Below are 14,473 nucleotides of genomic sequence, written 5' to 3'. Positions count from 1 at the left end.
GCAATGCAAGTCACTTAGGAACCTAAGAAGAATTATAAATGATTAAGCAGTACCTTCACCCGATGCATGCGGATGATGTCACCAAGTTGGAAGATCTTCGGATGGTCCTCTAGCTTCTCGCAGAAGATCGTGCACACAACCTTCTGGTTTGACTGGTCTGTGATCTTCAGGGAGGAGCAGTAGTCTGGGACATGGGGGAGTGGATCGTTACACCGGAGGTCGATGATGACACAGGTGGGACACACAGGTAAGACATGGTACAGGTAGACGACTGGGAATACCCGCACCTAGTCACTAGTCACACCCGTCACTCAAACAATATTCATAAAGTGACTCTGCAGTGAAGTACCATAGAAAAAAACAAGAATGAGAAAGTTGCTTAAAATTACAGTTACTAACAGCTGAATAACAAGAGATACATTTAGAGAGGTAGACTAAAACAAACGTCAAATCGATTAGAAAAAATAAAAAGGGTATCCTTTAAGATTTGATGAATATATTATGATGTTATGTTCCACCTGCAGGCTGTTCCAGGTACGCTGTTCCTGAGAAAGCCTCTGTTCCCGGGCTGACTCACCTGTTCCTCTGGTCTTGTAGGGCTGCTTGAAGAACACCACCACCCCATACACGTTGACCACGGCTCCTGGTTTCAAATCGTCCAGTGGAACATACGTGTACTTGGAAACCTTGGCAGGCTTGGAGACCTAAATCATGGATACAATGGATAAAGCCCTGCTTCTGACTGATCCACTGTAGTGAAACGCGTCTGTATGCTGCGGAAAACATGTTAGATACCTTATCTGTTTCACAATGACAATCTGACATTACAGCACTCCCTAACCCTAAGCTCTCAAAGATCAAGGAAATCTTTGAGATAAACTGGTGCCTTGCTCGGAAAGGGAAAATACCCTCCCGTTTGATTCCATCAGTCAAAGACTGCACTGTGTAGCTTCCAGTTTCTATCAGGAAAAGACGAGTTGTACTGGGCAGCTCACAGATCAGTAAAATAATAGTTCTACTGGGTAGCTCCCAGTGCCCACCAGTAGAAAACTATGGTTAGACTGGTTAGCAGTCAGAAGATTGAGGTTGTAGGGGGATGATCCCAGTTCCTTTATTACAGCACTAGGCAAAAATAGTTAAGTTTAACACAAATTTGATGTACTATGAAACAGTGTTTCATGGATATTCTGTTCCAACTTTCCCATCTGGCCTGTCATCTACAGCAGACTAATAGCATCGCACATCGCCTGTGTGCATGTGTTTGTATATATGTGCACAGCAGGATTAAACTAAAGGGGAACGCGCATACTCAGCATATACCTGGCCTCCTTTAGCAGATGCTACAAAGAGTGTGTCTGTTCCCGTTAGCTGCTAACTGTTCCATTCAAATAAGAGGATGACGAGTTGCCATTGCTTAAAGCACAAACAAATAAAGGATGCCAAACATGGGACAAAACTCATGCATAGACCCAACCCCACACACACACCTCCCGTGTGTGTGTGTGTGTGTGTGTGTGTGTGTGTGTGTGTGTGTGTGTGTGTGTGTGTGTGTGTGTGTGTGTGTGTGTGTGTCGGGGGAGATCTCTAGCCAATCACGGGGACAGACTGACCTCAGAGGCGGAGCTCCTCTTGGGCGCTGTGGGAGATGGGCTGACACTGGGAGATAGGGAGCGCAGCACCTGGAGAAGCGGGAGACGGAGTACAATTAGTCCTCCGTACAATTAGTCCCGTGTTGAACAGGGTTAAGGTTAAAGTGTACTATGCTTTAAAGGGGACATATTATACCACCAGGTGTGAGTGTGATTAGCCTGACAAGCCGTTTCGAAAATCTGCTCCATATGACATCACTAGTGGGCGTGTCCACCTAGATCTGTGCCGGATAGATGAGCAATGTAGACTTCAGTCCACTGGGTAGACTGGTAGACTGATCTATCCAGCACAGATCTAGGTGGACACACCCACTAGTGATGTCATATGGAGCAGATTTTCGAAACGGCTTGTCAGGCTAATCACACTCACACCTGGTGGTATAATATGTCACCAGGTGTGAGTGTGAACGGCTAATCACACTCACACCTGGTGGTTTAATACGTCACCTTTAATGGGAACACAATTGCATTAAATAGAAACACATACTGGGATAACACATCTTTGTTACTATTGGTAATGATGGACATAGCAACGCCAAGCAATTTAAATAACACTTGTGTTCTTCAACCTGCACTGCCAGGGGTTAACCGTACGGCACGTTCGATTTGATGCTGAACATGTAGTGCCCTATGGCGACCGCCGATGCCTCGTCGCTACACTCTGCCCATGTTGAGTGCTCCAGTGGGAGGGCCATCACTTACGTAGAGGCAGGCGTCGTCCCCAGAGAGCAGGAGGTTGCAGGGGTGGAGCTGGTCCTTGTGAGCCGTGGGAGACTTGCCGACGGTGAAGCCAGTCATCACCACCACCTCCTGGAACAGCACAGGAAACAAGCCTGCCAATCAACCAGCCGGCTAGCAAGGTAACCTCCAAGTCAACAGGCCATTTAGCCAACTAACCAGCCATCCAGTCTGTCGGTCAGCTGAGCAGCAAGCGGTGTAATTATACAATAGAGAGATCAAGGAGGGTTGCAGGGAGATAAAGACAGGCTATCCCGGAGAGATGACAGATTGAGGTAGCAGATGTTGCAGCCTAGGAGTTGTTAACCAAGACACTGTAATAAACCAGCCCTGATAAAGACAGCGGAATCAACTGTGCGCTTCTTTTGTGGGGAGTGTGTCATGAGCCTGGCCCTGAATCAGCCCGATACACAGCAGCCTGCCAGTGCCAGCGCACACTGCCTCAGAAGGAGGGCAGATAGTCAAAGTAATCACATTATACAGAGACACAGAATTATCTAGAGCTCTGTGTGATAGCAAATCCCTGCTCCAGTTCTTCTATTTAGAACAGAATTGGACCTCCACGAGGAGAGCTTTACAAGATCTGCCGTTTTGCAGAGTAGTTGCAGAGAAGAACCAGAAATAGAGGGATCAGCTGTGTGTTCCAACCCTAGAGCCATTACCAGACTTGCCATTACCAGACCAAATGATCCCCTTTGCCACACCATCATCACACATTAATACCAAAACTATAGTAATACAACCAATATAGTCTAGAGTAGACTAATGAATTATAAATCCAGTTTCCGCATAAGCTTTACATTGTGATTGCATATCTTCTCCTTGGCCGTATTAGGCCGGACACTGTGGTCAACAAGGAAAATGTCTCCTTAGATATGTCAGGGATGCTGCTGACCAGTACAGTTTGCTCTGTACATACCGCTCAATTCAGCGCTGTCTGCAGAACACGTCTTGGATGCTTTGCCGGAGTGAGGATTCTTTTTATTTTGAAGATGATTGCTCTTTATTTTAAGTCAAACGGTAAAACCAACCATACTTCCTGCAGAATGCAGTACAATGAAATATATACTAGCCCATCAGACACTCAAAATTGTTTCCTCTATTGTCAACAGATTTGATTCATAGAAGAAGATCAGCATGCTTATTTCCTGATGAAATGGGACGCGTGCTATCCTTACGTCTCCAACGCCCTTCACACATGCACTGCAACCCTGAACTTATGAAGACCAGACCCGGAGAAGCTGTAAATGAGAACGCAAATGGCCGATTCAGTTGGCCCAGACATCGACATATCCCTGCCGGCTCCCTAGCAGAAAGTCTTTGCAATATGATATTGAGACAATGTCTGAATAGAGCCGGACTTAGCTCGGAGACCGCACAACGAATTTATCTTGTTGTACGTTCTCCGGTATGGTGGGTGGTGGCGGTCAATACAACAAAAAATAAGAAATCACAGCGTCCGTTGATAAGGTCCCTTTCAGAACACTGGCTTAAAACATGTATTACAGAAGCAGCCAAATACATGTTGCATTGATAAATGCAAAAACAAGGATTACGGATTAATCTGTAGTAACATCCCCCATCTTGGATGTGCCGTTAACAAAACAATGCCAAAAACAAAAAGAGTATTACCAGTATGTGAGAACACGTCTGGCACGGACAATCTCCTGTTGTGTGCTACATGTGTGAAAGGACAACTCTGGTAAATTATTAACCTAATGGGCCTGATTCTCTAGACATGCCTGGAGTTGCAGACTCACCCAACAGTATCAGGGATTAATCTACACAACCTGCTGTTTTATAGATTAATGAAGGAGTGAAGGAGATTGTTATTGTATAATGTGCTATCTGTGTGATCCTTTCGGAGGAGAATGTAATTTGTGTCAAAGGGAATGCAGCCAGGACTGTTGACTTCCAGAATTAGGAGGCGTGGGTGGGAATGATGTGGCTACAGCAGTAGCTCTCATACATCGAGCACCACTTTGTTTGTGGTGTGGGCGACTCCAGTTTGTGCCGTTAAGATGGCTACTTGGCGATTAGCTGGCAGCACCATGAGTCTACTGACGGCTTTCTTTGAGAGTACAGAGATGGTCACGGTAAATAGATATCAGTAATAAGGCCATTTTTGAAGAAGACAATATGATGTTGATATAGTGGGACAAAATAATATTTTTACATGAATGCAGTTGGTCGTCCTTCCATACTAAAACAAAATGAAAACACATGACGTTTAATAATATATTCAGCCTTTAGTATTTTCCTTCATCTCAAGTTCTGTTCAGCAAACTGGCTGACACATAATGCACTTATGAATAGACAATGTATTTTCTTTAAATTCATTTAGATTAATTGACAGAGCACCGAATTAACAGCCATTCCAAATAGATTAAATAACCTGTGTGTACACCACTCCAAATAAACTATGTAGTTAGATGCATCATTTCCTGATCTGAACTGGAGAAGAAGTCTTTCATAAACATTTAGGAAAGCAGAGAGTGGATATCCTACCCCAAGACTGACAGCTTCAGAGAAGTCCTTGGCCAGCCCTCCAAACAAGATCACGTTGATGGACCCGTTTCTTGATGACGAGCTTCGAACCGACTCATCATCTGAGAGACAAAGTTATCAAGAGGCTTTTACTCTGAAGTATAAAAGATGATGAGCTGCTGAATGAGAACTCCTGTTTACTTTTTTTTTTTTTGCAATTTTAAAATATATCCCAACACTTGGAGGTGATCTTGGTACCAAAATAATGATAACACCTGTGAGATTGTCGTGCAAGTGAAATAATTTTTGTGGATACTAGTGGATTAGAGTAAATAAAGCTATAACCCAACATAAATTGAAGATCTTTTTTTCAAATTTTGCAAACCAATGCAAAATTTCCTATGGAACCATGATGAGCCACAAACAGGTAGATATCTTGAGAACCATGTATCATTTTTTTAACCTGATCACTCTATTGAAAGGTCAGGGCGATTGTTTGACACCATGTCAAACAATCGTTATTGACCCATACGGCTACCAGATGGAGACGAAGAACCTGTGTTCTGATTTAAGGCAATTTACCTATTTCCTCTAAAACCCTCTCTTAGCTACTATGCATTGATTGTAAACACCATGTTTAGGTGCCCAGACGTACTCAAAAACAACTTTGATGACAAAAACAATAAAAGGTAAGACCTAATTGTTAGCAGGCGATCCTGAATTGCATTTGTGTGTGTTTGTACGTATGTGTTTGTGCAATCCCTTTATCTTAAGAGTGTAGCTGTACAGAGTGAACGGACAGCCATTGTTAGCATCAATGCAGTACCTTCAACAACGGCCTTCAGGACAAAGTCCTCATCTCCAAGGGAGACCAGTGGGCCTTTCTTAATCACCTTCCCCTGAAAGGACAACAACAAAGGCATTAACGACCAGCATATGTTATCCTACAAGTGACGTTATTTTTGACATGGTGTTATCGTGGACATGTATGATACCATACTATACTATACTATCAATTCAAAATGTGGCAGAGAAAAGTATTTCATCTTGTTTCAAATTGAACAAAGACAAAAGGAAAGAATATGCAGGTTGAATCACAATGACTTTGTATCAACAAGCCCGTGTTGAGCAGCAGGTATCCTGTGGCCATGTCCATTATGTACGCACCTTGACAGAGGCCTGGGAGCTGTCTGTGGCCGTGCTGATCCCAGGGATCGGGATCCTGGTTAGGTGGGCCCCGGGATTGGCCTGGTCCACCACCACGCGGCCTGGCATGGTAGTACAAAGTTCTGGGAAAACATAAACCACACAAGCCATCTTTTGACTGCAAAACCTGACAAGTACACATCGCACTATTTGAGCTTGAATAACACAGGCCAAGATGGACGCCTAGATTTGGAACGGCAAGCAATCCAACTATCGGGTTGTCAATTCACGTCCTCCGCTATAACAGGCTGCCCTGCATTAGGGTTGCAAAATCCGGGAATTTTCAAAGTTGGAAACTCTCCATGGGAATAAACGGGAAATTTATGGGAATAAACCGGGAATTTACAAAATTAAAGGTTGGCTCTTAACAGGGGACTTAAATATAGTTGGGGAAAATATATTTTAGCATAATCTTGATTAACACAACCATATTTCATGCAAGTAAACTTGATTATCTATGCTATTTCTCAATCACGCTAGCACACTGCTTACTGAAGGGCTATAGAGACCACGCCCCCTACATGCACTGTGCATTCCTCCATCACATGTGCACTGAGCATGTTTAACTCAAAATTCATGATTTTGTTCTCTAATGAAAGAATAAAATAATTAGAACTTGTTAAAGTTAGACTTAAAAAGAAATCTGCTAAAATTATGTTTTTTAAGTTCTTGTAGTCTTTTAATCGTTATTTTATAGTGTTATTCTGCATGGATGTCTACATAACAAAAAATATATATATTTATGTTTGGATATGATACAGTTCGATAAAATTACCTTAAATTCCTTGTTAATTCCCATAAATTTCAGATTTGTAATATTTCCAAAATTCCCAAGCTTAACTTCTCATGGTAATTTACCGGAAAGTTTCCGGAAATTTACCGTACATTTTCCACCCCTTTGCAACCCTACCCTGCATAAATGACTTATCGTCCATCTCGTAAGGCCAGTCCTACGAGGAGCAGGACAATAGGAAACGCTACTTGAGGGGGACACGAAAAGAAGCGAACAAGATACTATGCAAGGAGCTACGCAGATTAATCCCTATTGATTGATTAGGGTGAAGTGCAGGTTGTAGCGCTTGCGGAGGAGAAATTCCATCAGAAGGAGGGCCAGCGTCGTCCTCTCCGGCGGATCACGGAGAACAGGGAGGATGCGAGGAGCCCTGGCGGCCATGTTTCCAGCAGGTGGTGTGGAGCTTCTTGTCACAGCGTGTTAGTGTGATTCCAGGGCAGTTGGCCTTGGTAAAGTCACTTAGCGCTACCTAGCGTGGCCAGGGCTGACAAGGCAGGGACAGCCTGGGAGGGGAAGTTAGTCAGCCAATCGTAGCTTCAGCTGCTCAGCCAGCCAGAAAGCAGAGCAGGGGCAGGAGCCGTGCACCGGGGACCAGAGGGAGGGACCAGGGCTGTAGGGCAGTGTGTGGTCGAGAACTAAAGGAAAACTACATTGTGTAAATAAGGTTAGCCTCCATAAATGTGGCTGATGTGTTTTCATCTATGGATCTTTAGGAGCAAAGAAAACAATGCATAGAAAAGGCGGCATGTGACACAAATTCACTCTCAAATCATAAATTGAGCGGGCACTAGCAGGCAACTGGTGCCCCCGTGCGCACAATTGCTGTCTCTTCCTCGCAAAGTGTTCTGTTGTCGGGATGTCAGAAATATGACATGAATGCTTCTGAAGTAAATTAAGTAAAAGTGCTCGCAATAATAATTTGAGTGCACCGATGTATTAGTTGTGCGCACATCTGCAGTCATTTTTGCTAGCAATTTTTGCCAGTGATATGCCAACATCTATGGATATAGCCCTGAAAAAACAACTTACCAAAAACGAGTAAACATAAAGCACCATATAAAAAGCATGCCAAGCGCACCTTTAAGTTGCCCACTCAGCAGTTAGATGTCATCTAGATCTCGTGAGCAGGATCTTTATTTATAGATTATATTTTAATATTTATGTGTGTTTTCTGAGAACATAGAGGGTCCCGAGGGCCTAGTTTGGATCCTATATGACCGGCCTAAAAGCTAATCTATTTACATCAAAATCCTCTACAGGGGCTGTAAAATGCAGGGTTTTTTTAAGTGAAATGGCTGAATTATTAAAAAACAAATACATAAAGGAGCGGAGGGAAGGCGTTCTCCTGGGGGCAGACATTAGCTTGAGAGAGAGAGAGAGAGAGAGAGAGAGAGAGAGAGAGAGAGAGAGAGAGAGAGAGAGAGAGAGAGAGAGAGAGAGAGAGAGAGAGAGAGAGAGAGAGAGAGAGAGAGAGAATGTCTGAGTACTTCAGCAGAGAAAGAGCGAGAGGACGAGAGAGAAATAGCAAGAGAGAGAAAGTGGGACAGGGGAAAGGCAAACAGCGTACTACGCACCACATTTGTGGGTACTTTTATCCCGTCGACGACAGGTGAAGAGGACCCTCAGGCCTCGAGGAGACTTGAGAAATTCAGGTGCTTTGTTTTGACCACATTTCAAACAACTTGAAACAGATTTTCAGCTTAAACTATTCCTTTTCCAGAAACATAAGTCTACATAAAACTACGGTAGGCAATTTATTTTAGAAGTGAAATTCTCTTTACATCCTGAAAGCAATCAATAAATCAAATTGACAAATAAAATAAGCAAAATTGGTATCTGTCATAAAGGCATTCAATAAGCCCATCCAAGACAGACAGGTTACCCAGCCAATCATTTCATTCGCCAGAATGAAATGATTGGATGGCTTACCCGTCTGTCAACCCATCTACCCGCGCACATTCTGCACGTGCACTGCATTGCACATGACTGGAGTCTTCCACAAGGCTAGGTAGAGCTATTGCTAAAGCTAACAACCTAGTAACGTGTTTTGGGGAAGAGGCTTTAAGGGAGGTCTGAATGGTAGATTGGAATGTTTTGATTGGATACTTAAAAATGGAGCTTACTGACTGGTTTCTCAAAACTGCCCACATAATGCAGAGTAGTATATATTATCATAATTCCAGAGTCAAGAGCCATAGTTATTGGGCTACAGTTCATAGTCTATGGTTCAGTTTCAGGCTCCTCAAAAATACAAAAGCGGTATACATATGACCTATTTTTTTTTTTATTATTTCAGTATTCATAGCGGCAGCAAAAGGAATTATTCTGCCAAACAACTCGCAAACCTATTTTTCATCAGGTCGGTAAACTTCGTGCAAGGGTAATACATAGGCACAGATGACTTTGAGAAACTAAACCATTTTTAAACTGAGCGAGTCAACTATTTTTAGATATTGGCATAACTAATGTACGTTATGCCAATGAGTGTGGTGCTTTGCCATTCATGAAAGGTTGACCCCAACAAATGCTATCGGGTCTTTTTCGCTTTGTACCGAACAAATAGTGTCTAACCATATTCTGAAAGAAGAAAGAAGACAAGGATGTGTCAAACCTAGAGGTGGAATCATGAAACCAATCCACTGGTGTTGGGGTTTGGTTCTCCTTTAATCAGAGACCCAGCTAGCCTGGCATCCCCAGACGAAATTGTAAACTGTAATTAGTCTGGAAGCCCTCCGTTTATTTTTGATTACCAAGGGGCATCACCAACGGGAGCAGACCAAAATGCCTCTGGACACAATTGGACAGGCCTAAAAACATCATAGCAATGAAACGGGCGACGCAGCACTTACAACAAAAAATACTTCTTTCTTTGCAACAAAAGCTTTGAAGGACAATCGATTCTTCTTTTAGTGAAAGTATACCGTTGGTTTGTTTGCGACCATCTTCAAAGTGGAATCAATTGTTGATGAAAATAGATAGAATATCTCTATAACAAAACAGGAAACATTGGAGTTGTTGGTAATCAGCCCAGGCTTTGGGCCATCCCCCCACAGGACTGATGGGTCCTAACCTGACCAGATGAATCTCGCAAGCTCATGTTTAATATGCTCTGCAGATATCTCTAGATACCTAGATTACCAGGTTGCGCTTTGAACTTCAACACAACCATTGATTTTGATGCTGTTGTAGGCGTTTATCTCTGAGCTTCAAAAGCTACAACACTGTCTTCCTGTGTGAATTTCACCCTTTCTGAGGACCACACATATTTTAAACATCTGTTTTCGTTACCCCTAACTATCAGCTGTATGAGACTCACCGTCATTCTGACAAAGAAACAACTGTCCAACCACATCTTATCCATCACAGCATAGTTGAGGCAGGTCTCCTTTATGGAGTCATCCCTTTTTACCACATGGTCGCCGCAGTGAGTAGAAATATGCTTTTTAAAATCACTCACTGAGCTGGTAAAATAATTGGACTGCCCACCTCCAACCATCAGATCACAGCACCTCCGTACTGACCCCTAAGGCAAACATAATATCATGACCCACAGCAGCCAATCCACCAACACCTAACCCTCCTCCCCTCAGGGAGCAGACTCAGAAACCTCAGCTAAAAAAGGGACAGTTTTAGCCAAATCGTCATCCTTCTGCCAACCCTTTTTAAACAGGTCTGTATGCAAGTGTCTTGTGACAGTGTTGCATGACTACATCTTGTGCACTGCTGTGTCTATGTATAAGGGGTACTAACGGGGGCAAGGAGTACAAACGTGGACTCCAATAAACAAGCCCTCATCAATCCTTAAAAATTACAAACATATTGTTCTGAAATAGTTTCGACATGTTTTACAAATTACAATAACGACATTAACGCATGACTATCTATCTACCAGATCACTTTTTAACCAGGGTGTGTGTGCTATAGTCTGACCTGAAGAGCGTCAGACACTAGGGTCTGACCTGAAGAGGAACTTGGGGATCTGCTGACATATATAGGTGAACTGTGGTACCACCGCCTCACATCCACTGGCAAAGAGAGCAACAAGCCTGAAAATATGCTAGAGAGAGAGAGAGAGAGAGAGAGAGAGAGAGAGAGAGAGAGAGAGAGAGAGAGAGAGAGAGAGAGAGAGAGAGCATTTGAATTTAGTTAGCATTTTTGAAATACGTCAATATGAATGACAATTAAGAAAATGTGCAAAATGCCAAAGACAATTATTTAAGCGTTGGTTTGTGCGATTACCCGAGGCGGGTGTTTTAATAATCATTGAAACTGTTGTGAGAGGTTTCAGAAGTACAATTATATAAATGGGAATAACTGCTTCTCACATACACTAAAGGAACTAAGTAACCCTCAGAAGAGGATCTGGAATCATCCGCTCCTCTCCTCCGTAGAGGAGCGGATGATGTTCCATTGTGCCACTGCACTGACTGACTGACTGACTGACTGACTGCACATGCTGATGGCTCTTCCATTGTTCCACTGAGTTGACTGTATCTGCTGATGGTCTCATCATTCATGCTCCTGTCACATCTGCCTGATGTCAGCAACCATGCAAGGCAGCCATGTCACAGCAGCCCATGAGAATGCGCAGTGGCAGCAGGGGGCTGTCGGATCAGTGGCAAGCACTGGAAAAGCGAGCTGACATCTTCAGTCAAACAGCAGGCCACGGCCAAGATGACATAACCGAGGCCTTCAGAGCCTTTTGGTGAAAAGTCACGGATGCCTGGCAGACACGGTGGGGGGGGGGCAACTGCACAACGACATGTACTGTTCTGGTGCCACACGTATCACAGGACCAGAGCCTGAACCAAGCCGGTTCTCGTACATTTCGTACACATAGTCCCACATTGTACGACACCCCCTCTAATCCTATACCCTCTCAAGGGTAAGGAATACTCCTAAAATCATTCAAGTTAAGCAGTCTGCTGAAGGAGCATTGCCTCCTTCCATGCATAGTCATGGGTAAAATAAGTATTTTATAGAATGGGTGGACACTACATTCAGTAATTGGAGCAGAAAACAAAACAAAAACAAATTAAAGGGTAGTTAAGATCAAGCCATTAGAAAATAGTTGGATGATCGAATTATCATTCCTTAGTTTTGTAGTTGAACATTATTTGAATATTCCGGTAGCACTTAGACAGCTGCCGTCCAGTTTGAGGATACGCAAGCTAATAACCCCCCGGTTATAGAAGGATTTTAATGATGAATGTAATTAGCAGCTATTTCAACGTTCAACGAGTCCAAAAGACACCAAAAAGATAGGCCTACTCTCATACTTTGGAAATCGGGTGCATTCTGAAACTTTTAGGCTGCATTGAAGCTCTGCCATAACCCAGCAGAACTCTGACAGATGAGGGATCCGGGATCCGACAGCCCAGCTTAAAAAGATCACCTGATAGTTGTTATCCTATTTAGCGTTAATAAAATAACACATTTGTTTTACCAATTCATCCACTTTAGAAATTAAAAGGAAAAAACGATCTGTGATTAAATTCTGCAGCATTGGTCTCCTCCTGCTACGTTACAGGCAGTTGATATTTTTTTCTTGCATCTTCTCGCCATTGAATATTCAGATATTCGGCTCGAAACCTAACGAATATTTCAAGCTTGAAATGATGTATTCGGGCCAACCCTAATGCTAAGCTTACATAAATCACTGGGGGCTAAACCAGGGCTGGGGCTTCAAACAGGACCATGACCTGTCAATTTTCACAGGCAGGAAAATAAGTAGTAGTATCCTCTGCTCCAGCAGCTAAAGACCAAATTATACAGTACTACAGCGTCGAAAAAGCACTGTAGCTAGCCTACATCATGGCTCTCTACCCTTCATACCATTTATTGGTTACATTTATGGGTCGGCATCAGTTATTCTGAGCATAGTCCAGCAAAAGTTGTCAAAACCTCAACGAAGATCAAGAATGGACCAGAAAACCTAGAAGAAAAGACAAAGCAGTCCATCAGCCTGAAGTGTGGTGGTTACCGTTTTGGATAGGTGCATGTAACCAAGATGACGGCCGCTTTTGACTATGAAAGTGACAGTTTCTCACTGTATACCTACATAAGCATTTTGACATAAGTATCTTCCACTATCTTGGTGGGAGATAAAAGTCTGGAGCACATCAGAGCGAGGAGACAAGAACAGCCTTCAGAGAGACAGCCCTGCAATGCGTGGAGATTAGACAAGCAGGGAATCATGTGCATAAAGAGAGAAGGGAGATGATAAGTGGCTTATTAATTCCATAAGCCTCCCACTGTGAGTGATCACATGAAGTTAATTTATTCTATCATAACGCTGCCCAGGGCTCTTCTATTACTGTCAGAGCGACGCTATGCGCATTGCCGCGCTTTGCCGGACAGGACCTCTGTCTTGTTTATGGTGGCAATGACCGCTTCCACCGCAGCGATTGTTCTTAGGAACTGATGGATTCAAGTAAACATGAGCTTTAATCTGCAAATTAGCCGTTTGAAAGGATGAAATGTACCCAATAAGGCAATTCGTACCTTTCTCTCTTGTTTTCAGGTGGAAATCATTTTTGTAATCAAAATATATGCAGGGGGAACAGGGTGAAAAACAGTAGCTTATGTTAAAAGTAGCTTATGTCCCCAGTTTTCAGGTAGAAAACGTGACTTGTTGGACGTAACTTAATGAATCATAAGGTAATTTAGATGTAGTTATTGTGCAGCAAACTTTTGATATACTACCCAAAACAGACACCTGCGTAATTCCACACCAGTTAGAATAATCAGCTCTATCAGGTGGTGGTTTTCATTCAGCTTTGGTCTGTGAACGTTGATACATAAACTACACTGTTGCACATCACACTTACACCTACTGGGTCATATAAATCACAGCTAATATGTCGCTTTATTGAATAACTGCAAGAACAATAAGCTAGCCAATTGTAACAAGGTGCTGTCGTAAGCTAGCAAACTTATGTGGAGACGTATCAGAATTCACAACTACAATTACAAGATGGTCGAGCTCCCAGTGGATTTTACGGACTATTAACGTGTTTGATAACATAGACTATGTTATAGATTTATAGACTATTTCTTATAGACTAGATAGATACCACCGTGGAATAAATGATAGAGAATCGGGATTATTAGCAAACTAACGTTAGCCCCAGTATGTTAGTCAACTAATCCACTCACCAAGGTCCTTGCTACGATAACCGCATGTCACATCTAGCTGTAAGCACGTTTCCGTTTCGTCAATGCAGAAATTAAAGTCGAATAATATATTATTCACACCGCAAGGAACTTCATGTAGTTCAACAGAAGAGACCCTCGTTTCCCTCGTTTAGGTTCGAATTGACAGGCTGCAGTAATGCGCATGCGCATGACAATGTTTTGCTGGCAACTTCACTGACGCAATCAAAACAAAGCAGACACGCGCGGTATTTTTTTTACAACTATAAATATTTGGCATGATGGATTTTTCGGATGTGGATGATGTGTTAGCATTCACTTCATTGTGTCGAAATATAAATAATATTTATGCGTTATGACTTTGTGGACCTTAGATAATGACACATCTCCCTGTTAAATGGTCTCAGTGTTAGACTTGCTTGAAAAAATAACACATAACAAGACA

The 14,473-nt window shown here is 42.8% G+C and overlaps 1 protein-coding gene across 6 annotated transcripts in view; it reads right to left on the bottom strand.

Moving 5' to 3' along the window:
• Positions 1-14,220, bottom strand: part of pot1 (protection of telomeres 1 homolog) — a 32,126-nt gene extending 17,906 nt beyond the window's left edge. The window contains exons 1-9 of one of the 6 annotated variants that reach the window (XM_060061769.1): positions 14,032-14,220; positions 10,804-10,919; positions 6,042-6,163; positions 5,701-5,773; positions 4,896-4,996; positions 2,352-2,459; positions 1,611-1,679; positions 578-704; positions 54-184 (exon numbers count right to left, since the gene is read on the bottom strand). In XM_060061769.1, coding sequence (XP_059917752.1) covers positions 54-184; positions 578-704; positions 1,611-1,679; positions 2,352-2,459; positions 4,896-4,996; positions 5,701-5,773; positions 6,042-6,149 — 717 coding nt within the window. In that variant the 5' untranslated portion in view covers positions 6,150-6,163; positions 10,804-10,919; positions 14,032-14,220. Of the gene's footprint in view, positions 1-53; positions 185-577; positions 705-1,610; positions 1,680-2,351; positions 2,460-4,895; positions 4,997-5,700; positions 5,774-6,041; positions 6,164-10,803; positions 10,931-14,031 lie in introns of all 6 variants that reach the window. The other 5 variants (XM_060061768.1, XM_060061770.1, XM_060061767.1 and 2 more) reach the window with 5 other exon arrangements.
• Positions 14,221-14,473: the final 253 nt, after the last annotated feature.

This window comes from Gadus macrocephalus, chromosome 9 (assembly GCF_031168955.1).
Source record: "Gadus macrocephalus chromosome 9, ASM3116895v1".
NCBI classification, from domain to species: domain Eukaryota; kingdom Metazoa; phylum Chordata; class Actinopteri; order Gadiformes; family Gadidae; genus Gadus; species Gadus macrocephalus.
This window is presented reverse-complemented; position numbering and strand designations above follow the sequence as displayed.